The following is a 27391-nucleotide window of genomic DNA, read 5'->3' on the forward strand; positions in this document are numbered from 1 at the left end:
AGATTGGGTTGATGTAAGAAGTGGGGTTCCCCAAGAATCAGTATTAGGACCATTGTTGTTTTTGATTTTCACAAATGACATCGATGAAGGGATAGAGGGCATGATGTCTATTTGCAGATGAAGTAAGGATTGGTAGAGTAGTTAATGATCGCTGCCAAGCAGAGCTTCTTCAGAATGGCCTAGATAGACTTCAGGGATGGTCAGAAAAATGGCAGCTATGCTTTAATCCAGCAAAGTGTAAGGTATTGCACCTGGGGAATAGTAACCTTAAAATAACTTATACACTTGGCGGAGCTGAACTAAAGCTGGTAGTGGAGGAAAGGGACTTGGGTGTTACAATACGGTCAGACTTTAAGTTCTCTGAGCATCATAGACAGGTTGCAAAGAAGGGCCATGGTGTCCTATCGATGATGTATCGAACGATTGCTAGTAGAGATAAGGACGTCATAATCCCATTGTATAAGGCTATTGTTAGACCACACTTGTAATACTGTGTTCAGGTACGGAGACTGCACCTAAATAAAGACATTGTGCTTCTTGAAAGGGTCCAGAGACGGGTAACTTGCCTGGTGCGATTGGCAAAAGGGCATCCATATGAGGAAAGTCTCTGAATATGTGAGTTGCAGAGCTTGGAAACTAGGCACCTTAGAGGAGACTTGACTGAGGTATTTAAGGCTCTGAGAGGCATAAGCAAAATGAATGAGGATGAAATTTTCACAGTTATAAATGATTCTAGAACTAGGGGCCATAATTTCAAGTTTCAGGGGGGGGGAGATGTTTAGACTGGATTGCAGGAAGTTTTATTTTAACCAGCGAATTATAAATTACTAGAATAAGTTACCTACATGGGTGGTAGAGGCTGACCGTTTGTGGAAATTCAACGGTCAGCTGGATAATTACCTATGGGAGGAGGGAAATGCTTAGGTTGTTCATTTCCTTTTATTTTATTTATTAATTATTATTTAAAAAAATTTTTTTCTTCTTATTATTATTTTATTTTATTTTTTGTTATTTTATTATTATTATTTATTTTTTTATTATTTTTTTATTATTATTATTTATTTATTTTATTTTTATTTTTTTTTGGCTGGTGCAGCATTAGCCAAAGGCTTCCTTGCATCATGTGGCCATTGCTAATAGTAATTCCCATTTAGAATTTGCTGTTTTTAACATCATCAGTTGATCCCGCTGTATAGAATTTAAAAACTGTCTGAGACCACTGTAGTCACCTTTACAAAAGCAAAAACCCTTCCCTTTACCCTTAATGGTAGTTACATCTTTAAGTAAATCCCACATCAGAACACTGTGATCACTGTTACCTAGTGGTTCCTTTATCTGTAAATTCTTAATGCATGAATAATCACTGCTGATAATCAGATCAAGAGTGTTACTCCCTCTGGTTGCCTCTCGAACCTGTTGCTGTAGAAAACAATCCTCCAATAAATCCACAAAAGTCTTGCTAGCATACGAGTACCCAATACACAAGTTCCAATCAGTATCTGGACAGTTAAAATCCCTCATTACATGACATTCTGATTTATTGGTCCACTATATATATTTGCACAATTGTTCATTGTATTTATCAGAGTCATTAGGCCTATAACACACTGCTACTCTCATTATCCCTTTCCCAGTGCCTATGTCACACCAAATTGACCCAACCCAAGATTTTATGTGTTTCTTAACTAACAGCATAACCCCTCCTCCCTATCTATCCTGTCTGTCCTTTCTGTACCCAGCATCATTTGCCACTGCTGATTCTAAAGTACACAATGATAGTGGTGGCGGTGTTGGGGGGATGGTATTTAACCAGAACAAGTCACTAGCAGAGCAGACAGGTAGTGTCAGTTTAAAGTAAAACTCACAACTGAAGCAGAACAGATCAAACAAACCTGAAGAAGGCATTGACTTTGAGAAGTTGTTGTTATTTGATATTTATGAGCATTAGCAACTAAGGCCATATTTCTCCAGGGATATGTGGTGGTCATTCCCTGACCTTTCTGCAAACCACGTATTTGGTGGTCACGGGCTCAAACCCCGTTCTAATCAAGAAGCATGTGCTATGTACTGCTGCTCCTGCCCACTTGGCTCTGGAGGTGCCACTTTCAGAAGTAATTGTAACCCAAAAAAAAAAAAAAAACTTTATAGTGTAAGCATTTTCATCACAGAAGCCTTTACCCGAGGAATCCTGTGGGAATTGTGGCTCTTTTAACTTCAGAATTGAGTATATTTTTCTTTTTTAGAAGTGCTACTTATGGAAACTGAGTGAGAGAGATATTTTGTTTATTATTAAAGAAGTAAACAAAACAAAATAAATTCTGCTTTTTCAAAACTTCATTTTTGGTTTCTGTGCCACCTGTTAATTCTGAATGTGAGTAATTTAGACCTAATAAGCTTGAGGTGTAATATTTATATAACATATATACACCATAAAATAATGGGAAAAAATATTGTGAATACGGTGAATGAAAAAAAGTATCTTGTTGTTATGGGTGTTTGATGGTGCATAAGCTACTATGGCTATAATGCTGCTCCTACTTATTATGATTGAAACATTTTATCTGATTATCCCATTATGATTCTGATCCCAATAAACAAAAATAATCTCAAGGTCATCATCAAGGTTGTTGTGTATATATCTATGGCAGTTTTTTCAACATATCAGAAATATAAATTTAACATTTATAAAAAATTATATATAAAATGCAGTGCAACCTTGATATAATGCAAGTGTTGTGAGGGGGGTGCAACTCTAACACCCATATTATAAGAAAAGCTCATTATAGTCATAAATAAAATTTGCCCAGCTTTTTTTTTCAATTTTTTAACATGAATAAAGAATGACCAAAAGGCAACCTATTAAGCAAGCGTTTTTGTATAAGCAAATTTCATTTCTTATGGTTTTTTGTTGTGTTATTTTGCTGTCAATGGATAAAATGGACCAAATATTTTAAATGACAAATGCAAAGTTACTGTATTTTTTTAGTGCTGTACTTTAATATTAAACAGCAATGCTTCATATACTTAAAATTTCAAAATTGTTTATTTCTATAATAATACCATCTTTCCAAATGAGACATTTACAGAGAATCCAATTTACAGTATGCTACATAAATGTAGCATATTGTATATACTACAATAAGGAACAACTCAGCCATATAGTCATTGGCCATATAATAAAATGGCTGCTATAGCTGAGGGGTCAAACTCAAGCAGTTATTAGATTAGACCAAATTTACTGAATCTGTAAACATGCTGTTTACAAATTCATTAATGTGCAATTCAGGAGGGGGATATCTGTTTTTTTCCTAATACGTACCCCTTGAATTACATGAATAAAGTATTCCTGGAAATTGTAAAGTAGGTGAGAACTATTATTTCACAAATCATTTTCTACAGAAAATAATGTAATAATAGAAAATACTGATTGGGTTACATTCTGGATTGGGCTATGGGACTTTGCCCCCCCCCCATTCCATTCATGACAAACATCAGAGGTTGGAGTCAATCAAAAGAGAATTTAAAATTAATTCTTGCTAATCCAAATAGATTTTTATCTAATTTAGCAGCTGGTGATTAAACTTGACTACATTTTTATCATCCTGAATCCAAATTAGAAAGCATGCAGTGAAAGCATAAGAGCTCTCCAACCCTGAAAAAGGTTCAAACCCAACCATCAGCTGGAAAAGTGCTGGCTTCAATTTTGTGGGACACAAAAGAGCTGCAATTCAGGGAAAAAAGAAAAGGAAGGTTAGGCCATCACATTTTGCTTCTCCATGACAATGAACTTCTGCACAAAGCCTTTTAAACTGTTAAAAATGTAGTAAAATTCATAAATGTGGATTGTAAAAAAAAATTAACATTGCCCCCCCCTCCCCCATATAGTTCAGATCTGACCCCAAGTAACCATTATTTGTTCAAAATCCTCAAGTCTCATCTTTATGGAACTCATTTTAAAGCAATGAACTGAAAGCAGGTAAAGTTCTAGCTGTAGTTGAAGCATATGCTCAAAATTGCTTGGAAGTTAAGGATGAGTTAGATACAAAACAATATTCTTGATATTTTAAAAATATCAAGCCCATTCTTTGTTGATCTTGATATTTTAAAAATGGTAAATAAACAAAGATTACATCAAAGACCTAGCAAAACAAACAAAAAAAAAAAGACAATAAATAACTTAAAGTTTTCATTAGTAATTATGATCTTTATAAAAAGTTTAAGCATATTTATAGAATAAGATTCCTTAAATTGAGGTCCAAGTTAACCTGGTTAACAGTTTAATTGGTATGTCTGTATTAAAAACACTAATAATAAGAATAATGGAATACTGGAAATCATATTGGAAAGAATAGGTTAATATTAGTGAAAAAGTGAACCATAAACTTGAAATTGTTAATATAGCATTGATAAATTTAGATATAGATTAATGTATAAATTAATAATAATCTCTATATTATTATCAGATATAATTATTAATGCATAAAATTACTTTTAAATAGATATAAATGAATGCCTGGATAAAAATGGTGATTGCGATCATAGATGTATCAATAGTCCAGGTAGTTTCAGCTGTCTTTGCAATGTTGGATATGAACTCTTTGTCTCAAATGGCACAAGTAACTTTGTGATTCCTGAAGCTGAAACTGGACTGAGAGTTGAGGATATTTATGAAATCAACAAGACCTGTGTCCGTATGTATCATTTTATATTAATCAATAACTATTGCTCTCACTTCTCACACTGCATAATGTGTTACAAATTTATAAGTAGTGATGAATAACTATTATACAAAAACTTTCTGAGGAATTTAAGAGATGTGCTGAAAAACCTTATATTCTTGTTATACCAAACTTTATTATATCCTTATAATTATTACAATATCTATTTATTTATTTATGAATAGTTATTTAATTGTCAAACAAGATATTATACATTGAATAGCCAGTTCATTAGGTACTTCTATCATAGCAAGGAATTGAAAACGCCATCCAAGGCAGTTACATGTTTGTACCAAGCTATATGAAGCAGGTTGTCAGATATCAAAGGACAGCATATGCACCATTCAAGAAACTAATGGACCAATAACTAATATAATATAAGTGACTTTGAGCATGCTCCATTAAATAACAGTATGATCATCAATGCCAAGTATGTCATTTCAAGTATCAGAGCCACTGCCACCCTGCAGGTATCTTCACACACGTTTCTAGAGTAGAGTTGCCAGTTTTTTCTTTTCAAATCGAAAAATAAAATAGACTCTACTTAAAGAATATGGAATGTAAAAATATACCATTCTGTATTTCTAGGGGCAGGATAATAATTAAATAAATGATAAATTTTTATTATTTAATGTAACTTATTAAAACGTAATATATTAAATGAATTTAATAAATAATTAAAATTATTATATTGTAACGTTAATTTTAAAAATTAACAATATTAATTAAATTATTATAATAATTATTAAATTGTATAGGGTTAGTTGGATATGCCTGAAACACATGAACTTCTCCCTTTCCTCCATTTTTTTTTTTTTTTTTTTTTTTTTTTTTTTTTGTGGCCAATTGGGTTTAACCTGCTCATTTAATCCAATGATCTTATTGCTGCTCACAGCTGCATAATTTGCTATCAGAATGAGTTACCCTAGTTTAGTCTTTCTTTCAAACTAAATGGCATCTTTAATCTGCCATCTACATTACTTTTAAACAAATATGTTTGAAAGTAGTGCAATACTAGATTTGTTCTGTTGTGAGCATTAAAACTTGTGTTAACAAAGCAAGTGCAGAATACTGACCTGAAAAGAGGGCAAATTCTAAAAACTGCAAACAATCCAAGGACTGTAGTCAATTCTGTGGACATCTGGTAATTTTAGTCTGGAGCGTACTGAGAATGGGCCAACAACTAGAGTATGTTAGCTAATGGCAATTCTGTGGGCAGAGAGAGAGAGAGAGAGAGCGTGCTGATATGAGAGGTCAGTGGAATATGAAAGGAATTTCGGTCAAATGACAACATAACATAATAGTCATGTACAAAGGGGTATAATAGCATGTTACACTCTTCTTAATTAAATGGATACAATGGACACAGGAATATCATATTTGAGGAGTGCAAAAAATCGCCCCAGTGTATTTAATCTTAGTTGCAGTTGTTTCATGAAAAGGGCAGAACTAGTGTGTGAACACAGAAGCATGAATCAATGGCCTTGTGGTGCCAGATCAACATTGCAGGCTGTCGGAAGTGTGCTGATGTGGAAGTATTTTCATGGCAAATATTAGGTCATCTGATACCAGTTGATCAACTTTCAAATGTCACAGCAACTAAATGTTATTGCTGACTAGTACTGTCTGGCTAATCACTGAATCTCAGCCTGATAGAGCATCTGTGTGGGATGAGGTGAAGTTAGCTATTCACAGCAGGATCCGTTGCCATCCAGTCTGAAGAAATTGAGGGATGTGATAAAGTGTACATGGGCATTCTCTCAGTATTTATTTAGCACTTCATATGGTCCATGCTCTGTTGACTTCAGGATATTCTGGGCTAAAGGAAGTGCTACTTACTCTAAGGTGATGTACTTTTATTTAGTCACACAAGGATATTGCAGTACTTGATAAACTGGTTATTCAGTGAGCAGAATAAGAAAACAATGAAAATAAGAAAAAAATTAACTATTCTTAAGATATAATTACAATGAGGTATTTGCATTTAATATCAATTTGATTTTAAAAATGTACTATTGAGAAAATTAATCAATTTCTTGTACATAATAACAAAGATTGTTATGATATGTTTTGCTGCCATTATAACCATCTCAGAGGAAAAAATAGCAGGAGAGAGAGAAAGAGAGAAACGAAGTTGCTCACTAATCCTCCTTTTCCATAACATTAGTATACAGTGGGAAGCCAAGTGAGCTACCTTTACTCCCTGTTTTAGTCGTGCAGCTGATGCTGTTGTTGTTATCAAGGTTTAATGGTTGAAGGCCTGCAGTGGCCATATTGAATTTGTTCATAATCTACTGAGAAACTGATATAGCAGTTAATTAAAAGCAATCATATAAGTGAATCATTTTAACTGTAGAATTCTGTCGTGTTCTGGCAAGAACAGCTTCATGTTTATTCTTTCAAGAACGAATTCCATAACTGCAACTCATGTTTAAGTTGCAACAGTTTGTTTTTTGTTTGAGATTGCCACAGCTTCTTCCACTGATTGGAGCATGCTTGTTAGATAAGAGGTTTATAATATGAATATGGCACCTGTGCTTGTGTATAATACTGGCTTATGTGGTGTTTGGCAGCTTCCTCTATATTTTTATTTCCAGAAATTCTGGTGTGCCCTGAAATCCACCAGAATTTCACTGATTTCAAGTTACATCGTGCTGAGTCAATCAAAACAGGATGGGAAGGTGAAAATTAGCATTGTATTCAGTCACTTCACTCAGGGAGTCTATAAATTATGACCAATGGAGTAGGAAAACCATTGGGTTTTCCTACTCCATCAAGGGCTAATTTAATTGCATGCAGTTCAGCTACGTACATGCTACATTCTACTAGGAGTGATGTAGATGTGGTGAAAGTAGGAAAGACTGCTGCCACACCTCCAGCCATTTCTGTTTTTGTTCCATTAGTATATACAGGGTGTCTCAAAAATACACAGCATAACTTCAGGAATGAGTTCCTCATATGTAGACAATAAAAATATTTTATATCAACATAGTTCTGGAAATGCTTTATTCCCTGAGTTATTAACCAGAATGTCTTATCTCCCGCAGGTGATTTCCTTCATCATAAGGTACTGAAAAGTATTTTTGTACGTTACTGGCGGTTTCCAGGGTGTCCCCTATGTCCAAATCATAAGGTACTGACAGAATCTGGTGGTTTTCCATTCCAACCATGTACTCAAATCAGGAGCAAGCGGATATGCAATTTATGTATGGTTTGGCAGACGGCAATACTCTAGAGGCTCATCATTTGTACCACGAAAGGTTCCCAGAACGAAGATGTCCAGACAGGAAAATGTTTAAAGGTATCCATTGCCGCCTTTGTGAACATGTGACCTTTACACCTCGTGCTGCCGACAGAGGATGACCAAGATCTACAACTCCTGAAGTAGAGGAGGAGATTTTAGATGTTGTGCATGCCACTCCTGGAATTAGCACACACAGAATAGCAATGCAACTGGCTGTTCAACATTCGACTATTTGGAGAGTGTTGCGAGAACACCAACTGTATCCTTACCATCTGCAATGGGTACAGGCCTTATCACCAGCAGATTACTCTGCGCGAGTAATGTTCTGCCAGTGGTTCTTGCAGCAGTGTGGTACAACTCCTCACTTTCCTGCCTTAGTGATATTCACAGATGAAGCACAGTTCACACGAGACGGAATCCAAAACTTTCACAATCAGCATGTGTGGGCTGAGGAAAACCCACATGCAATTCTTCCATCACATCACCAACAGCGGTTCAGCCTCAACATCTGGGCAGGTGTTTTTGGTGATAAGTTATTTGGGCCCCATGTACTTCCAAAAAAACTCACAGGGCAGGCATATAGAAACTTTCTGGAAAACAACATGCCTGATTTCTTGGACGACATGCCACTGATCATTTGTCAACCAGCACACTTCATGCACGATGCCACTCCCACACATTTCAGCCACCTAGCTCACAATTACCTGAATCAAAGGTTTCCTGGTCGGTGGATAGGTAGAGGTGGACCAACTGCCTGGCCTCCACGCTCGCCTGATTTAAACCCACTAGATTTCTTCTTGTGGGGCCATTTAAAGTCATTGGTGTATTCGACTCCAGAAGCTGATGTGGAAACTCTCCACAATTGAATTGTGGCAGGTTGTGAGACAATACAAAACATGCCAGGAATTTGGCATTGTCTTCGCAAGTCCATGAGCTGAGGCCTGTATTCAGGCAGAAGGTGGACATTTTGGACAATTACTATAAGGTGATGTGAACAGTTAAGTGTCATAGACAGTTAACTGTCTATGACACTTAACTTCAAAATTTTGTCCTTCAAAATTTAATTAAAACTTAACTTCAAAATTTTGTCCTTCAAAACTCGGAAACCAAGCATTTCCGGAACTATGTTGATATAAAATATTTTTATTGTCTACATATGAGGAACTCATTCCTGAAGTTATGCCATGTATTTTTGAGACACCCTATATATCAATAGGATTTTACTATTTTATGCACCACACAAAGTGAAGTTTTTAGGTATTGGTATAAGCTATGGATTACTTTTCCCATTTCCAAATATATTTATCACATCATAGTAAATATACAGCTTGTGGAGGATCTGGCTCAGAAATTTCTTGTAATACATTATCTAGATTTACAGTCCAGTGTTCTGTTAACTCTTGCAGCCTTATTCCAGCAAGTTTATTTTCTCTAGGCTTATTGCTGCAATTCATTTTTAACTGCAGCTCAAAGAGATACAGCCATATGAGATGAGTTGGGGTAGCTTCCATATTTTGTCTACATAAATTACAAATAGTAATTTTCTCCTGATTTGAAGCAGTGACTTTGAACATTGTATGTTCTGAATGCTCCAAGAGTATCTGTAATGCACAGTGATGAATTGGGTTAAGTCATTCAAGGACATTCTTTCTAGCAGAATCATATATGGGAGTACCATAATTCAGGCAAGATCTATTAAGTGTATGGTACAAGTGAAGTAGGGTATCTTATCAGCACTCCATGTCATAATTAAAATTACTTTAAGGATATTCATATTTTTTTGCAGATAATTCAGATGTTCATTGTGTTTCAGAAAGTTGAAGTTATTGTCTAGAGTTAGGCCCAAGAAACAGAGCATATAGGATGAATCTTCAGTTGTAATTCAGGTTCAAGGTGTAACTTTCATATTTTTACAAAAATGTACTGCAGTAGCTTTCTGCTAAGAGATGCAACAGCCTCCACTGTTCTATTTTATTGCTTGTGTATTAGAGTTGTCATTTGATGCAGTTTAAGTTTTGGGACTGGCTGAGAAGGTCATCAGCATATAGGCATGTTTCAACAGTAAGAGGAATATCTTTTGTCATTTGGTTTATTCTGATGGTGAAAAGTGTAGCACTGAGAACCAAGCCCTGTGGTCTTTTGCTTCTTGAGTGAAAGACTGGGAGAAGCATTTTTATAATAAACGTGAAAGGTATGGATTTAGGAAGTTCTGTTAAAAGTGGCAAATGTCCTCGTAGGCCAAGCTTGTGTATATCTTGAAGAACACCAAAATGGCAAGAGGTGTCAAATGTCTTTTGGATATTGAGACATACCATTACCAGGTTTTTTTTTAATGAAGGCATTCTGGATGCTTGCCTCAACTTTGATCATAAGATTCAAGGCTGATCTGTTTTTCCAAAAACCATATTTATTTTTGCTCATTACTTAACTTTACTTTATATCTGCACTGTTTGTCCTAGTTAGGGGTCAGTGACATGGATGGAATGCTTCCGCTTAGCACAGTTGAGGCACAGTCTGCTGTACTAAGCTCTAGTTCCTGCATATCTTGCTGCACTCTGCTCTCGATTGTCATCTTCAACCTGCCTCTCCTCCTCCTTCAACCTGGCAGCTAAGCACATGTTTGGTTGGTAATGTGGGTAAACTCAAGGTGCTAGATGTGCCCCATCATCTAAGTCTGTTCTCCTAATCTTCAAGTTGATGGGTGCAGTTTTCATCTCCTGTCTCACATCTTCATTCTGCCTTTTATCTCTCAGGGTTATTCCCAAACTCTACCTTAGCATTCTCATTTCTGCTGACATTAAAGCTTGTTCTTCTTTTCTTCTGACAGCCCAGTACTCCAAGCCATACAACATACATGGCCATACCACCTGTTTGTAAATTTTTGATTTCAGTTTAGTTGCCACCTTCTTGTCTTCCCAAACACCAGACAACTGAACCTTGGGGGACACCGGCATTAGTGGAGAAGTTAGAAGACAGAGAGCCATCTACTATCACCCTCAGTGAGCGATCAGAGAGAAAACTGGATAACCAATTACTAAAAACAGTTGGCAAACCATAAGATAGAAGCTTGTTTAGAAGACCTTATGCCAAACACGATCAAAAGCCTTTATTTCAAGAGCAATTGCTTGTGTTTCACCGAACCTTTCCATTGAATTAATCCATAAATGGGTAACATAAGCCAGAATATCACCAGTGGATTGACACTGATGGAATCCACACTGGTGATCATTGCTCAGATGGAAGGTTTCTAGGTAGTTTACGAGTTGCTGGTTAATTGATTTCTCCATTACTTTAGAAAGAGTAGAAGTAATTGCAATGGGACGATACATTGGATGGGAGGGATTTGTCACCCTTTTTAGGAACTGGCTGGATATGAGCAAATTTCTAAGCAGAAGGAAAAATACCTTTGGAATAAGAAAGTGAAAAAAGGCGGCAAAGAATAGGAGTAAGTTCAGGAGCACAGGTTTTGAGAACAAGTGGAGAAATACCATCGGGACCTGGAGCTTTCTTAGCATCGAGATTCGTCAAAATCCTTCTGACATCCTTTTGACGGAAGACCACAGGAGGCATTGAATGGAGCGTGTTGGGAATAGTGGGAGGTGTTTTACCAAGATCGTTAATGCACGAGTTAAAAAAAAAAATGGGATGCTAGCAGGTCAGCTTTATCCTTGGCTGAAGTGACAACAGAACCATCTCGTTTGGATAGAGGTGGGAGCAGAGATGGCAAACGTTGCGGCCAATAGCTTTGGCAAGAGACCAGAATGCTCGGCTACCATTAGGGCAAGAAGCAAGTTTTCTACTCTTAGCCTGTTCAAACTCTAGTTTAAACTGATTAACAACCACTTTACAATTGTTGTGAGCTTTGGGGTAGGCAGAAAATGAAACTGAAGAATTAGAAACAAGCCAATTACGATATGCAACATTCTTCTCTTGAACAGCCTTAGCACATTTATTGGAAAACCAAGGTTTAGATAAAGGATGAGATTTTAGAGTGGAGTGTAGGATAAAGGATTCCATTCCTGCAAGAATAATTTCACTGACACGATCTGAGCAAACGTTGACATCAGAAGTTTTGAAACAGTAATCCAACCAAGGAAAAGAAGAAAAGAAGTCTCGCAGGTCATCCCATTTTGCATTCTTGTAATGCCAAACAACACGAGGTTGGGAATAGCCATGAGATAAAGGTTCCATTGGAGAAGAGACAATCACCAAGTTGTGATCTGAAGTGCCTAAAGGACCTCTCACTTCGACCGTGTACTTAGAAGGGTTGTTTGTGAGAAAAAGATCAAGCGTATTGGCTGTATGATTAGGATTGTCCGGTATTCTTGTAGGTAAATGAACAATCTGTGCAAGATCATTAGTAATTGCAAAAGCCTCAGCAATCTCGACCAGCTGGGTCAGTGTGACTAGAAAACGGAAGCCAGCTGGAGTTGTGAACATTAAAATCACCAAGGAAAATTACCTCACTGTTAGGAAAGTTGGACTGGAGAAAGTCAAGTTGCAAAGAGAGGAAGTCAAAGAGCTCCAAGTGATTAGCGAGTTGGGAGAAAGGTAGTGACAACAGATGAATTGGACACAATGAGGTAGAGAGATTTTAAGCCAGAGAAGATCAAAGAGAGAAGATTCCAAATTGCCAAGTCTCTGACAGGGAATATCAGAACGGACATATGCAAGTACCACCTTTGAAGCGAAAAGAATCATACAGCGAATAATTTGGGCATCTGAGATGAGCAGTAGTTGAATCAACCGATAACTGAGATTCTGTCAGAAAAAGTACTTGGGGTTTGGCAGACTGCAAGTGGAAATGGACATTGTTGAGATTAGAATTGAGACCACGTATATTTGTGAAATGAATTAGGAAGTGCTTGGGAGGTTTAGATCTTTTCGCAGATAAACTTGCTCTATTAGTTTGACAATTCATGGTGTATTCAATAGTAAGAAAAAGTGGGTGGGACATGCTGTATGAGGTAATGAAATTTTTGGATATGGCGTACACATGGTAAGAATATACCCAGATCCTTGACTTAACGTGGCCTCGACAATGTTCCCCACATACACACTACTCGGACTCCCTCCAGTCACTATCTGGCAGAGTAGAGGTAGCAAGATTATACACTAGCTGATCTGGAAGCCTCCTAGAGAGTTACCAATAGGTTTGGTCTGGTGTACAAACTAGCGGCCTTCCTGCGAACACCATTTTAGAGCTGTACCCTTGAAATGTAAGGAATATTGGATCACACCATGATTTTCATCATAACCTCAAAAGTCATCAATCATACTGCATGATGGAAGAGATGGGGAAGGGTTAACCGGAATTTAGCTGTAGAGGCCAAACATGGGTTCCATCCGCCACTTCAAGCCTCCAGTAAGCAAAGTGGTGGTATTGCACCGGTTGAGTTTGGGTTCAGAGTGAAGGTACCGTTTGTGGCAAAAGTGTATGAAGACTGTCTTCTGAGGTGAGAACCTGAAACCATTAGCCACTGCCAAAGAGTTCACATGGTCAATGGCATACTGCAACTGCCTTTCAATGACCCTCATATTGTATAACTGCATGCTAAGGTCATTAACAAATATGGCACTCTTTAGGGTTGGAGGAAATTGTTCAGTAATAGAATTAACTTTAATAACAAAAAGCATGGAAACATGGGATGTGGAATTTCCTCTTCTTGGCAAAACAGCCGAGAGAGAGAGAGAGTGAGAGAGAGAGAGAGAGAGAGAGAGAGAGAGAGAGAGAGAGAGAGAGAGAGAGAGAGAGAGAGAGAGAGTGTGAGAGTGAGAGTGGATACTACACAAACTTGGAATGATCAGTTTGAGAGGATGTTTTTAATAAAGATGGCAATGTGTCCCTTATGACAAAAATTATAAATGGCTTTTAAAATTCCATGCTGTCATACACTTTTTCTATATCAAAGAAAACCAACACCTGGTGCTCACATTTCAGGAAGGCATCACAAATAGATGTTTCCAATTGGCTTAAATGGTCGAGTGTTGACCTGTTTCTTCAGAAGCCACACTGTGTCCTGGTGAGGTCATTAGTTTCTAAATACCCCATAAGACACACACTGACCATTCTTTTCGGGATCTTGCGCAAACAGCTGGTCAGAACAATGGGATGGTAATTGTTTGGTATTTTTGGATCCTTTCCTAGTTTAGGGAAGGCAAGGACAATTGCATTATGCCATGAGTCCAGAAACTCCTCTTCAAGATAGATTCTGATATAGAGACAGAGATAGCAAGAGAGCCAATAATTCTGATTTCTGATTTGGAATATTGTATTTAGATCTGGAGATCTCACATAAAAAGAAACACATAGAACTGAGAAGATGTGGACTATAGTACCTGACAACTAGACACTTTAGGATCACTCAATCAAGGTGTTTCAAGAATTTAAAAAAAAAAATGGATGAGTGGTATATTCACACTAGCTGGTGAAAATTAAACAAGAGGACATGAATATAAAATTTTTGGAAGCAACAGCACCTTTGGGATACTACTGATCACTGCAATAACTTGCCTATGGAGGAAGGACATAGAGAATTTGAAAAAGTTTAAGGCAGAATTGGATAGCTACTTTTTAGTAATGGACAAATTATAGTAAATTGAGAAATTTTGTTTTTTAAGTTGGTGCAGAATAAGTTCACTTCCTTACAGTGTTCAGGTTGATTGATACTAAAGGAAGTGCTATTTGCTATAATGGATCTATAAACTGGTTACTCACTGTGCTTATTTATAAAATATATATATATATATATATATATATATATATATATATATATATATATATATATATATATATATATATATATACATTTTGCTCTATAATAGTTATAAAAGTAAAAATTTTAATATGTAGAATAAAATTATACATCTACAAAATTATAAAATAATCATATGATCCGTATTCCTAGTAAGATCTGTATAGTCTTATATGCTATTTATTTTGGAGGCAGATTTATAATACAAACGATAAAACAATAAATTTAAAAATAATACAGAATAACTGTTAAAAGGTTTCTTTGAAACAGTTTTTAATAGTTATTCTGTATTATTTAAAAATTTGTTTCTTTATTTTTACTATAATCAGCGTAAGAAATATTAAATACGGTGGTAGATATTTCTCACATATTTAACAATATTTTCCATAGTCTAAGAGCTCTGTAAATAAACATATACTGAGTTTCAGTGAACAAATGGAAATGATGCATTGTGTACAAATATAGAACAATAATGAATAAAATGTTATGTAAATTTTTATAATGGAAGCTATTGTATAGAATCATCTTGTTCTTCTAGCGAAAATGTGTCAGAGCCTTAGCAATCCTGAGAATGGTTTGATTCTTTCTACAAAATCTCTTTATCATTTTGGAGACATAGTTCATTTCCAGTGCAACTTTGGCTATGTTATGGTTGGCAGTGGGACTCTTCTGTGCAGTAGCAGTGGAGAATGGAATGGGACATCTCCATCTTGTCAGTGTATGTATGCATTATTTTGTTTAATAACTGCAATATGCAGTGGAGCATTTGAAACTGTCCATGATGTTCCTCTTCAGTAAACATGCAGAATTTATTTTCACAAGATATTTATTTAATTAAAGAATGTTAACTTGAAAAGAAAAATTAAAAAAATCAATGTTATTTTTACTCTTTCCTAAAAGTTATATTATACACAAATTTTAAAACTAGCATTCTTTTAACAGCTTTTAAATTCTTATTTGCTTCTGATTTAGTTTTTAAATACTCCTAACATATGAGCTTTACACATAACTACTTGGGTAAGTAATGGTGAACCAATGACACGAATGCCATGAGCAGCACACAAAGTAAAATATACTGGCACCTGGCTACCCATCAACAGTATATTATAAAAAAAAAGTATTACTATAATTATGTGCAAAATTATTCAGCAATAACGTTCTCACTAGAAACTTTCAATTATTGTTAAAATACCAATAACATTCTTGTTTTCAGAAAGCTGGATAGCTTTCTCGTTTTGATTTTTGGGAAAATGCAAAACAAGAAAGCTATCCAAAAGGAGCTGAAGGACATGACTTTTTTTTAGTTAGTTGTTGGCGCATCAGCTTCTGTGGCCATAATGCACCTCCCAAGGTTTTTGCAGTCATCATCATCATCAGCCATTTTCAATCCACTGCAGGATGAAGGCCTCTCCAGCAACTTTCCAGTTCCTTCTGTTTTGAGCACTGGCCATCCATTTACTACTCAAAAACTCATGAATTTCATCTATCCATCTCCGCCTTTGTCTTCCAGGTTTTCTTCTAGCTCCTCTTGGGTAACATTCTGTTATTTTCTTAGTCCATCTGTCATCATGTCTTCGAGCTATGTGTCCTGCCCAAGACCATTTTAGTTCTTTAGTTTTGATAAGAATGTCCTTTACTTGAGTTTGCTGCCTAATCCATGTGTTTCTCTTCTTATCTAACAGTCTGATTCCCAATATAATTCGTTCCATTCTTCGCTGTGTAGTTCTTAGCTTCTCTTCCATTCTTTTGGTGAGTGCCCAAGTTTCACTTCCATAAGTCATTGTGGGGAGTATACATTGGTTCATTATTTTACGTTTCAGACAAACTGGGATATTGCTCTTCTGTATGTGACTATATTTCCTGAATGCTATCCATCCAAAATTTATTCTTCTCTTGACTTCCAACCATTTATCATTATTACAGCTAATAACTTGTCCCAGATAAGTATATGACTCCACCTTTTCAGTTACTGCTCCTTCAATCATTATTTCCCTTTCCGTGGCATACTTGTTCATCATTACTTTTGTTTTAGTCATATTCATCTTTAGTCCAAAATCCTTACTAACTGTACATAACTGATTAAGATTTTCCTCTAATTCTTTGGGATCGTGGCTTATGACCACAATGTCATCTGCAAATCGTAAATGGTTTAGGTACTCTCCGTTCACACTGACTCCTTTCTGCGACCAGTCTAATCTTCTGAAAGCTTCCTCAAGGGCAGCAGTAAACAGCTTCAGAGATATTGTGTCTCCTTGTTGAACTCCTTTCTCAATTTTAAATTTGCTACTGTCTTTGTCTAGTCTAATAAAGGATGTAGCACTCTCATATATTTTCTTTTTTTTTTTTTTTTTTTTTTTTGGTTTGGTAGTTGTTGGCGCATCGGCTTCTGTGGCCATAGTGCACCTCCCAAGGTTTTTGCAGTACTTTGATCCAAGCCCGAGGCGGGAATCGAACCCGCGACCTTTGGGTTGCCAGGCAGGCACTTTACCCACCTGGCTAGCCCGGTCGGCCTATTTTCTTCAAAATCATAATATATGGAGTATCTATGCCTTGTCTTTCCAGTGCCCGAAACATTGCCTTATGCTGTATGGAGTCAAATGCCTTTTCATAATCCACAAATGCCAGGCATAATGGTGTTTTATATTCATTTGCTTTCTCCATTAGCTGTGATATTACATGAAGGTGATCCATAGTTGAGAATCCTGTCCTAAAGCCAGCTTGCTCTTTCGGTTGATTCTCATCAAGTATTCTTTCTAATCTGTTAGTAATGACCCTTGTGAACAACTTGTAGATATGGGATAACGAGCTAATTGGTCTATAATTTCCAATTTCTGATTTATCTCCTTTCTTATGCAGCAAAACTATGATTGCATTATTCCACTGCTTAGGCATCACACCTTTTCTAATGCACTTTGTGAAGAGCCTTGCCAGTTTTTGTGTTATGTCTCTTCCTCCCAATTTTAACAACTCTACAGTAACTTCTTCTTCCCCCGGGGCTTTCCGATTCTTCATTTTCTTCAATGCATGTTCTACCTCATCAGGAAGAATATCGGGTATGTCGTATGTGTTGCTACTTTGCAATCCATGTTCCCCACTGCTGGTATCATTCCCTTGCTCCTTGTATAATTCTCTATAGTAGTCTTCTGCTATTTGAATTATGCCTTCTCTGCTGTTTATAAGTACACCATCGCTATTCTTCAGTTTCAGTATCATTTGTCTTTCTGTATTACTGCTCATGGCTGCTGATTTAAATCCTTTGTTTTCCCTTAATGCTTGTTCTACTTTTCTTGTGTTAAATCTTCTTATGTCCTCTCTGAGTCTCTTTCTAATGGCTTTGCATAACTCAGAATACTCAATTTTCTCCCTGTCAGTATTTTTCTTGCTCTTCATTTGTCGTCTTTGGTTCATCATGACAAGTGTTTCTTGACTAATTTTTTCTTCTTTCGACTTCTGTTTCCCTATAGGTTTCTTGGGCTTTATCACTTTCAGAAAGTTGTAATATTCCTCGTCGATATCTTGGTCCTGAGCAGTCTGCAGAAGCTCAAACTTGTTCTTAAGTTCCAGTACATACTGCTTTTTCTCCTCCTCTGTTATTTCAAAGACCTTTGTATTATTTACTCGAGTCAGTTTTTTCCTTTCCTTTCCTACATCTATATCAAGTGTACATCTTACCATTCTGTGATCACTTCCAACATTTACCTTATTCAGGACGGTAACATCATTCACAATATATCTTCTGTTAGTGAGGATGAAGTCAATTTCATTAGTTGTTAATCCATTTGGACTCTTCCATGTCCACTTTCTGTTCACCCTTTTCTTGAAAAAAGTGTTCATTACTGATAGTCCTTGAGATTCTGCAAATTCCACAAGTCTTTCACCTCTTTTATTTCTTTCACCAATTCCAAAATATCCTATAGTTCCTCTTTCTGCGCTGTTTTGCCTTTTTCCAACCTTAGCATTGAAGTCCTCCATAATAATAGTGTAGTGGGGTTTCTGCTCATCTAGAAGACTCTCAATTTCAGTGTACATTTCTTCAATCTCTTCATCATCATGGCTCGATGTTGGTGCATAAATCATTATAATCTTTAGCTTGTACCTCTTAGAAATCTTGAGTATTAGTCTTGTTGACACCCTTGGTGATGTACTTTTGAATTCCAAAATGTTGTTTTTAAAATCTTTATGGACCAGAAACCCAACTCCACCTTCACTCCTTTCACTGTTTCCATTGGTGTACAGCAGATTTCCACTTGATAAACTTATAAGTGATTCATTTCTTCTTCTTGTTTCAGCCAAACCGATGATATTCCAATTCACATTTTCTAATTCCTTTTCCAGCTCTAATATCCTGTCTTCACCGATGAGTGATCATACGTTATAACAGGCCAAGTTCAATTTCTGTGCATGGCAGCCTGGTCGTACCCAGAGATTCTTAGCACCCTCTGCTTCCACTCTGATCCTCTCGCTGCCGTAAGAGGGAGAGTGAAAGCTGCTGGGGACTGAGGGCCATTTGTATTGTTGTGCTCTCATTGCTGGAGGGTTTGGTCTTTTCCTCTTCACGCTGACCAGGCGTCTTGAAGAGAATCACTCTACACGTTCGTTGCCACCTAAGTGACGTAACAGGGCTTACCATCGAGAAGGTGTGCATGAGTGGATTTTAGGGAGGCAGGCCAACCGGACTTCTCCTAAATCTTCTGTAATAGAGAGATATTGGATCCATCAGTGTTTTAGGCTGAGTGTCTGATAACACACAGGATACCTGTTCCCCTCTAAGCCCTCAAGGTTTTTGCAGTACTGTGATCCAAGCCCGAGGCAGGATTCGAACCCACAATCTTTGGGTTCAAAGGACATGACTGAAAAAAAGGAAATTGCAATTTGAGTTAAAAACACTATACTGTGCAGTGAGATAATAATTTAATAACCAATACATTAAATAACACCACTCTGCATGGTTTCAGTGTTTGTAAACTAATAGCTGTTTTTAACTAAGTTTATTACGCTGAATTCAGAAATGTTATTTTTTTCTGTCATGTACCATTTTTTCCATAAATCACTTAAGTTGATGTCATGAATTGTATCATTGACTGTATTAAGGTAGGAATAATTGCTGAGAATTTGTAAATTAAATATTCACATGTTGGCAACACTGCTTTCAGTCATTTGTTTTTTGACTTTGAGAGTGCCATGCAGCAGTGTTTATCAATGCGAGCACAGTTTATTTTTGAGGCTATTATGTAAAACTTGTGCTGAAAAGTGAGTAAATTGTCTTAACGCAAGTGTTTGAACAATCTAACTTTATTTTTGGAAGGAAACTCAGTGACCAAGATAAATAATGGGCTCCACATAAAGTTTGCCGAACCTATATTGAAAGCATTCAGATTATGGGATGCAATGCAAAAAGTAAGACGTGCATTGTGTATCCTAATATTCCATCTACCATTAGACCAGTCCCACATGGAGATAACCTGCTGATTCCATGCCTTCCACTTATATTAGAGAATGGGGCAGCAGAAAGTGCTGAAAGTGAAGCTTCTGAAGATGAAACTGAAGTCTACATGCCTGGAGACATTGAATCCAGCCCTCAACTGTTTTCACAGCATGAATTCAATGATGTGGTAAGAGATTTAAATTTACCAAAGGAATCTGCAGAACTCCTTGGTTCTAGACTTAAGTCAAAAAAATCTTCTAGCACATGGGATGTTTTTCTCATGGTACAGACACAGGGAATGAGAACTAGTCCCTACTTTTCTCAGGACAATTCTATGGTTTTCTGCACTTATATAAACAGCTTAACGAACTATTTGGGAATTAGTTACAATCCTACATAGAGGATACTTTTTATTGACTCATCAAAGAAGAATCCCAAAGGTGTGTTGCTCCACAATGGGAATAAATATGGGTCAATTCCAATAGCTCACTCTGTGCATTTGAAAGAAACATATGAGAACTTGAAGTTGTTGGCAAATAATAATATGAAGAACATGATTGGTTTATCTTTGTTGATTTAGCATTAGTTGAGGCTAGAAAGCAAGCTTATACAGCATCAGCCAAAAAAAAAAAAAAAAAAACCTTCCCATTTCATCCATCCGGACTTTAAAGTGATAGGCATGTTACTTAGACAGCAATCTGGCTACCCAAAAATCCCTGCTTTTTGTGTGAGTGGGACATTCAGGCAAGGAATAAGTACTCAGATGTCAAGGTAAGGCCAAAGAGGGGGGCAATTTGTTGCCTGGATCAAAGAATATACCACTGTAGACCCAAAAACTGTCCCCTTTTACCCTTACAAAAACCTCAGGAAGGTCCCTGCTTCAACTATCTTTGTACTAAATTCCTATCGATCACCCAAGAAATTCCAAAACAAGGTATTTTTGTTGGACCTCAAGTTTGCAAACTGATGAGGACTGAGATTTTGAGTGAAATGTGAATAAAAGAGAAAAACAGGCATGGATTAGCTTCAGGTCTGTTGTTCTTAATGAATAAAAAGAGAAAAACAGGCATGGATTAGCTTCAGGTCTGTTGTTCTTAGTGAACAACAAGGATCGAGACTATACGTTGGCAAACTTCAGGAAGCTTGGCTGCAACATGAGTGTCAAGGTACATTTTTACACTCCCACATCGACTACTATCAGACAACATAGCGGCAATCTTCAAGGCAGAATGCACTGGTCCCACAGGAGCTGGTTATTGTTACTGACTCTACTGTGAAATATGATGTGCAAGAAGGATGGGTGGAATAGAACCAGGGTATGTCTGCCAGGGGCAAAAGTAGATCACGTTGTAGAGCAGATATCCTCTTTTAAGGGCACAAAATGTGATATTGTTGTTTGCATTGGCACTAATGATATTAAGAGAAAGAGAGCTGAAGAATTACTTAGCAAGTACAGGGCAGTGTTGGCAAAAAAAAAGTTGCGAGTTAGAATTGAATTTGAAAGTGTCTGCAATTCTGTCCAGACATGACAGGAGGGAGTATATGTTAAGAGCCTTGTCAATCAATTCACCCCTGGAGAGAATGTGCAAGGCTCATGGGGTAGAATTTTTCTCAGCATGATCTGTGCTTGTTAACAGGAGAGACTGTTTTATAGGGATGGGATAACTTGAATAGAAGAGGGTGCAAGAATATTTGCTGATGCTATCGAGACAGTGAGAGGTGGGTCAGAAAACTGCTGGCTTGGTGGGGGGGATAGACTAATAGTTTAATTAGAGCCACAGGCAGAGATGAAAGTGATCCTTGCATTGATATTATTGGTACATGCAGCAGCCTGTAAAGCAAGGCATTTCAGATTTCAGGCCCTGGATGTGGATCATCATGGAACAAATGAATGGGCTGCTGTGTTAGGGTAACTAAGAGTAAGAACATGTCCATGTATACTTGCATGTACACTAATGCTAGGAGCATTGTAAATAAATTTGATGAATTTGAAGTAATGATTAAGTTGTCCAATGCAGACTTTTTTTTTTTTTTTTTTTTTTTTTTTATGAAAACCCCAAACACGAGAGGTATTAGAATCTGTAATACTTAGTACTGTGCTTGGGTTGGAGGTTGAAAAGATGAAAGAAGATATTTGTTGACTTTAGACTTGAACTTCTGTAGACTGTAATTTTCAGGAAATACGTATGAAGGAAGGTTGTTCCAGAAAACGGCAGTTGAATGAATAAATGAGGAAGATGAAAAGTTGGTTCTGTGAGTTTGAAGTTGGACAGTAAATGGATGTTGGCTAGCGGCGGCACATATTTGGACTGTTTTGAAAGAGAGAGTGGGAGTTATAGAAGCCAATTCAGAGGAATAGTGCCCATGGAAGTATCTGTAGAAAAGGCATAAAGCAGAAACAGTATGTCTATGAGACAGTGAGTGGAGAGACTCTGTTAAAGAGGAGTCATTAATTAACCTAACTGCCCTGTTCTGAATGGAATCTAGAAGCCTGAGAGAGGTTTTGGGGACACTGCCCAGATGTGGGAACAGTATTCCATGGTAGGGCAGATTTGCGATTTGTACAGAGCAAACAGCTGTTTGGAAGAAAAGTAACGCTGAGAGCGAAAGAGAAAATCAAGTTTTTTAGATGCAGAGAAAGCAATATTTGTAATGTGCTTGTTAAGGGGAAGTCTTGTCTGGCCAATTTTATTGGATACTATGATGTCATCACAAAGGAACTGGATGCAAAATATAATTTTTATATCGTGTACTTAGATATCAGGGAAGCTTTTGATACTGTTGCACATAAAAGAATACTGTCCAAAGTGGAGCAATGTGGCATTAAAAGTGAGTTACTGCAAAGGATAAGGGGATAGTTATGGAAGAAGACAGAGTCATTATCAATGGGCACTGCTCTTCATGGAATAATGTTATTAGTGGAGTTTCCCAGGATTCAATTCTAGGTCTATTGTTGTTTTCAATATTTATCAGTCATATTGATGAAGGTATATCAGGCTCAATGTCTAAGTTTTCAGATGAACACTTAATGTCTAAGTTTTCAGATGAACACTTAATGTCTAAGTTTTCAAAGGTTGGCAGTGTGGTTAACAACAGCCATCAGGATGAGCTACTGCAATAAGATCTAGGAAAATTGGGCCAATGGGCTGAGAAATGGCAGTTGAAATTTAACATTAACAAATGCAAGCTACTGCACATGGGTACAGTACAACTGTATGGCACTACACTCAGGGTAGTACAGAATGAAAAAGATCTGGGAGTAATTATGTAGTCAGACATGAAATTCTCTGAGCAGCACAGACATGCCGTCAAGATGGCCCATGGGATTTTGTCAATGATATACAGAAACTTTGCTAGCAGGGATAAGGAGGTGTTATACCTTTGTATAAGGCCATGGTTAGGCTGCATCTTGAGTACTGTATACAGGTTGGAAGGCCTCCATTTATTATTATTATTATTATTATTATTATTATTATTATAATTAGCCTTATGGTTCAAGGAAGCCTGAGGCTTATGCTGAACCAGGCAAAAAAAAAAAATTCTGAACTACTGAGAGAGAGAGAGAGAGAGAGAGAGAGAGAGAGAAGTAAAAGGGAATCACCAAGAAAGAGAAGAATGATGATATCCAACTCAGGATCCTGGGTGTGCCAAGCCCATACTCACCAGATGTAAGCCCCTGGGGTTAGGAAGGATGTAGATCTGCTGGAATGGATGCAAAGAAGGGCAACCAGATTGGTGGAAGGAACAAAAGTGTGCTCTTATCTGGGAAGGCTTCAGTTTTGCAACTTGTAGCATCTCAAGACCTTCTAATTGAGGTGTTTAAAGCCTCAAATGGATTGAGTAAGCTGAATGTTACTGGTATTCTTTCACTTTCTGAGACTATTACACACATTAGGAGCATAAATTCAAGTTGGGGAAGGAAGGTTGCAGAATGGATATGTGGAAGTTTGCTTTCAGCCATCAAGTGGTTGATTGTTGGAACAAGCTTCCATCTATTGTTGTGGAAGTGGATGGGTTGAATAAACTCAAGGGAGAAGTTGTTTTTTTTTTTGTTTTTTTTTTCAGAAAATCTAAGAAGTATTAGTGAAGAACAGGGTGAGACATTTCACCAGGACACATTAAAGACATGCAAATTAGCTAACAGGGGAGGTTCAATGCTAGAAGGATCTGCAAGAAAATCAGAGAAACGAAAATTTGACCCATCGTAGATTAGTTTTTAAAACGAGAGATGGTGTTTAGTGAAATTTTTACCACACTGCCCTTTTTAATAGTGTTTTCAACAGGTATTTAAATATAAAAGTCTGTTAAAAGTAGCACTGCAATTCATCTTCTAGTTTGACCAGGTATTGACAACACTACAGGAACTCCCCGACTTACGTAATACTCGACTTATGCAAATTCAACTTTACATAAGTTTTTTCCTGCCAGTGCAAACTGAAAAAAATATGGAAACATATTTTGCATCTGTAGGAATAAATGGTGGTATTGTGAAAATATCATAATGTGAACCCAATAACATATTGGTTTTTTTTTTTTTTTTTTTGTAATTTGTTCCAAGCCCTTGGAAGTTGAAAATTTTGCTATATTACTAAGCTATTTATCTCTCTAAAATGTCATATTTATACAGTAAACCCCCGCTATTTGCGGTTTCGTGTATTCGCGGTCGCTGATTTAATATAAAATGAAACCTAAAAAAAATGTGAATTTTAAAGCGCCGTGAATATTTTCCGCCATAAAAAAACATGGGCGTGGCTAAAATTATCTTTCACAGTCAAAACAGTGCTCAGTGGGTGGGGGAAGAAGGGTGACAAAATCGCGAGCGTGGATGTTTCTGGCTAATCCTTGTTCAGTATGTGTTATGTGCTTGTCATGGAAGGTTTCGTCGTTTGCTTTTAATTTATATGCTTATAAATTGAATGAATTTATCAATGTATAAATTGATATGCTTACAAAAGTGATAAATCTACCGTTTTGCAGTGTAAAACAGACTTATTCGAGTGTGTTAATGGAAGAAAGTGACTTTATTGTGGACAAGTTTTTTCTAACCCGTACAAAAATATGGCTACGAATAACAAGGGAAATGTGAAAAGATCAAAGAAGGTGACGACATTAGCGAATAAAATTGAGTTATTAGACAAAATTTCTAATGGTGAAAGTGTCTCCTCAGTGGCAAAACATTATAAAATCAATGAGTCAACAGTACGATCGATCAAAAAATCGGAAGAAAAAATCCGCCGTAGTGTCCGTGAAAATGCGCTAATTGCTTCAAAAATTTCCTCTGTAACTCGTGATGTTAAATTAGAAAAAATGGAAAAGGCTTTAAATCTGTGGATAGAAGACCGAACTCAAAATAAAATTTCGTTAAGTTCCCTCATCATTCGTGAAAAGGCAAAACACCTTTATCAACACTTTAGAGAAACTGGTGATAGCACTGGCGGGATAAGTTTTTTAGCTAGCAAAGACGCTGGTTTGAAAGATTTGTTTGAAATTTCTAATAAATATTACATTTAATATTAAATTGTTTCTTATTTTCATTTTGATGCCATATGCTTGCATTTCACTATGTACTGTCTATGTACATAGTCATATTATGAAGGTACGTATAATACATACATAGACAAAATTTTAGACAAATTTTTCTTATATATTTCATACTTTGGAACGGAACCCCTTTATTACTATGGGAGCCATAACTCAGTATTCGCGGCATTTCTCAGGAACATAACCCCCGCGAATAGCGGGGGTTTACTGTAATGGAAATTGCAATACACTTTCATTGTTATCATATGTTCCCATTATAAGAATCAATTTTGAATACGTTTGTAATATTTTTCTAAAGCACGTTTCTGGAGGTCATGACCAAAAAACAATAAAAGCAATTTGCATTCCTATTTTATTGGGCACAATAAAATAGGAATGCAAATTTTCTGTTAGCACAATCTATTATAAATGGGTAGTAAACTCGATCTTATTGCTTTTGCGATAATACCGATAAATGAAAATGTGTGGATATTTATGTTGTGGTATTATGGTGAAATGTGTTCCCCTTCACTGATATCTTCAATCATATAAAACACAAATTTTCAGAAATTTCTCTTCGTTCCTATTTACGTATTACAATGATGAAGGGAAAGGGGCCAACGGAAAGTGCAAGTGCTGGCAGTGCCAGGAAATGAAACAAAATTGATTTTGAACTGAAGGTTTAGAATTAATTTAAAAATGATACTGCCAAGGGGAATATCATTTCTAAATATAAGGAGTGTGAGGAAATCAGGTGCCAACTCAGCGTTGTTATGGGCCTATATGAGAGTAAGGACAGGGTGGATGCCCTCGAAGTATTTAAATTGAGGGGCTCATCAAGCTCTCAGCTGTCCACATCAATCCCAAAGCTTGCACTTGAACATCACGCAATGCAGCGGCAACCCCCAAGGCAGAATGCGCTAGTCCCAAAGGAACTAGTTGTTGTCGGTGACTCTATTGTCGGGGAAATGGGGAACATTGTGCAAAAAGGATAGGTGGAACAGGACCAGGGTATGTCTGCCAGGAGCAAATATTGATGATGTGGTAGAGCAGATATCCTCTTTTAAGGGCACAAAGGGTGATATTGTTGTACATGTTGGAACTAATGATATTAAGAGTAGGAGACTGGCGGAATTACTTAACAAGTACAAATCAATGTTGAAAAAAAGCCATCAGTTAGGGTCGAATTTGAAAGTGTCTGCAATTCTGCCCAGACACGATAGGAGGGAGTATATGATGAGAGCCTTGTCAATCAATCAGCCCTGGAGAGATTGTGCAAGGCTCAAGGGGTAGAATTTTTCTATGAGGAGTTATTCAGGGAGGGGAATGCCAGAGGTTATTAAACTCTGGCAGTAAGCTAGATAATTTTGTAATGACTGAGAGTAAAGTGGAGGAGAAAAGGATGGGAAACACTTAAATAGAAAAGGTGCAAGAATATTTGCTGATGCTACCGAGGCAGAGTTAGGTGGAGTTAACAAAGCAGAGAGAGTTAGGCAGAGTTAGGTCGGAAAACTGCTACTTTGGGGGTATACACAAACTAATAGATTAACAGTAGGCGCTGCCAGAGGTGAAAGTGTTTCTTGCACTGCTTCTATTGAAATGCAGTTGAGCAGCAGCCTGGAAGGCAAGGCAATGGGGATTTCCAGGACTGCTGGAAATCATAGTGGAACAAATAAATACATGGGCTCTGTTAGGGTAACTAAGAGTAGAAACAGGCGCATGTATACTT

The 27391-nt window shown here is 36.9% G+C and overlaps 1 protein-coding gene across 1 annotated transcript in view; it reads left to right on the forward strand.

Moving 5' to 3' along the window:
- The window catches only part of LOC150088154 (uncharacterized), a 611850-nt gene that overhangs the window by 230168 nt on the left and 354291 nt on the right, over positions 1-27391 (forward strand). The window contains exons 20-21 of the mRNA XM_090369355.1: positions 4500-4691; positions 15256-15435. Coding sequence (XP_090225481.1) covers positions 4500-4691; positions 15256-15435 — 372 coding nt within the window. The remainder of the gene's footprint in view (positions 1-4499; positions 4692-15255; positions 15436-27391) is intronic.

Source organism: Mastigoproctus giganteus, chromosome 3 (assembly GCF_048544385.1).
Source record: "Mastigoproctus giganteus isolate SK-2022 chromosome 3, ASM4854438v1, whole genome shotgun sequence".
Taxonomy (NCBI): Eukaryota; Metazoa; Arthropoda; class Arachnida; order Uropygi; family Thelyphonidae; genus Mastigoproctus; species Mastigoproctus giganteus.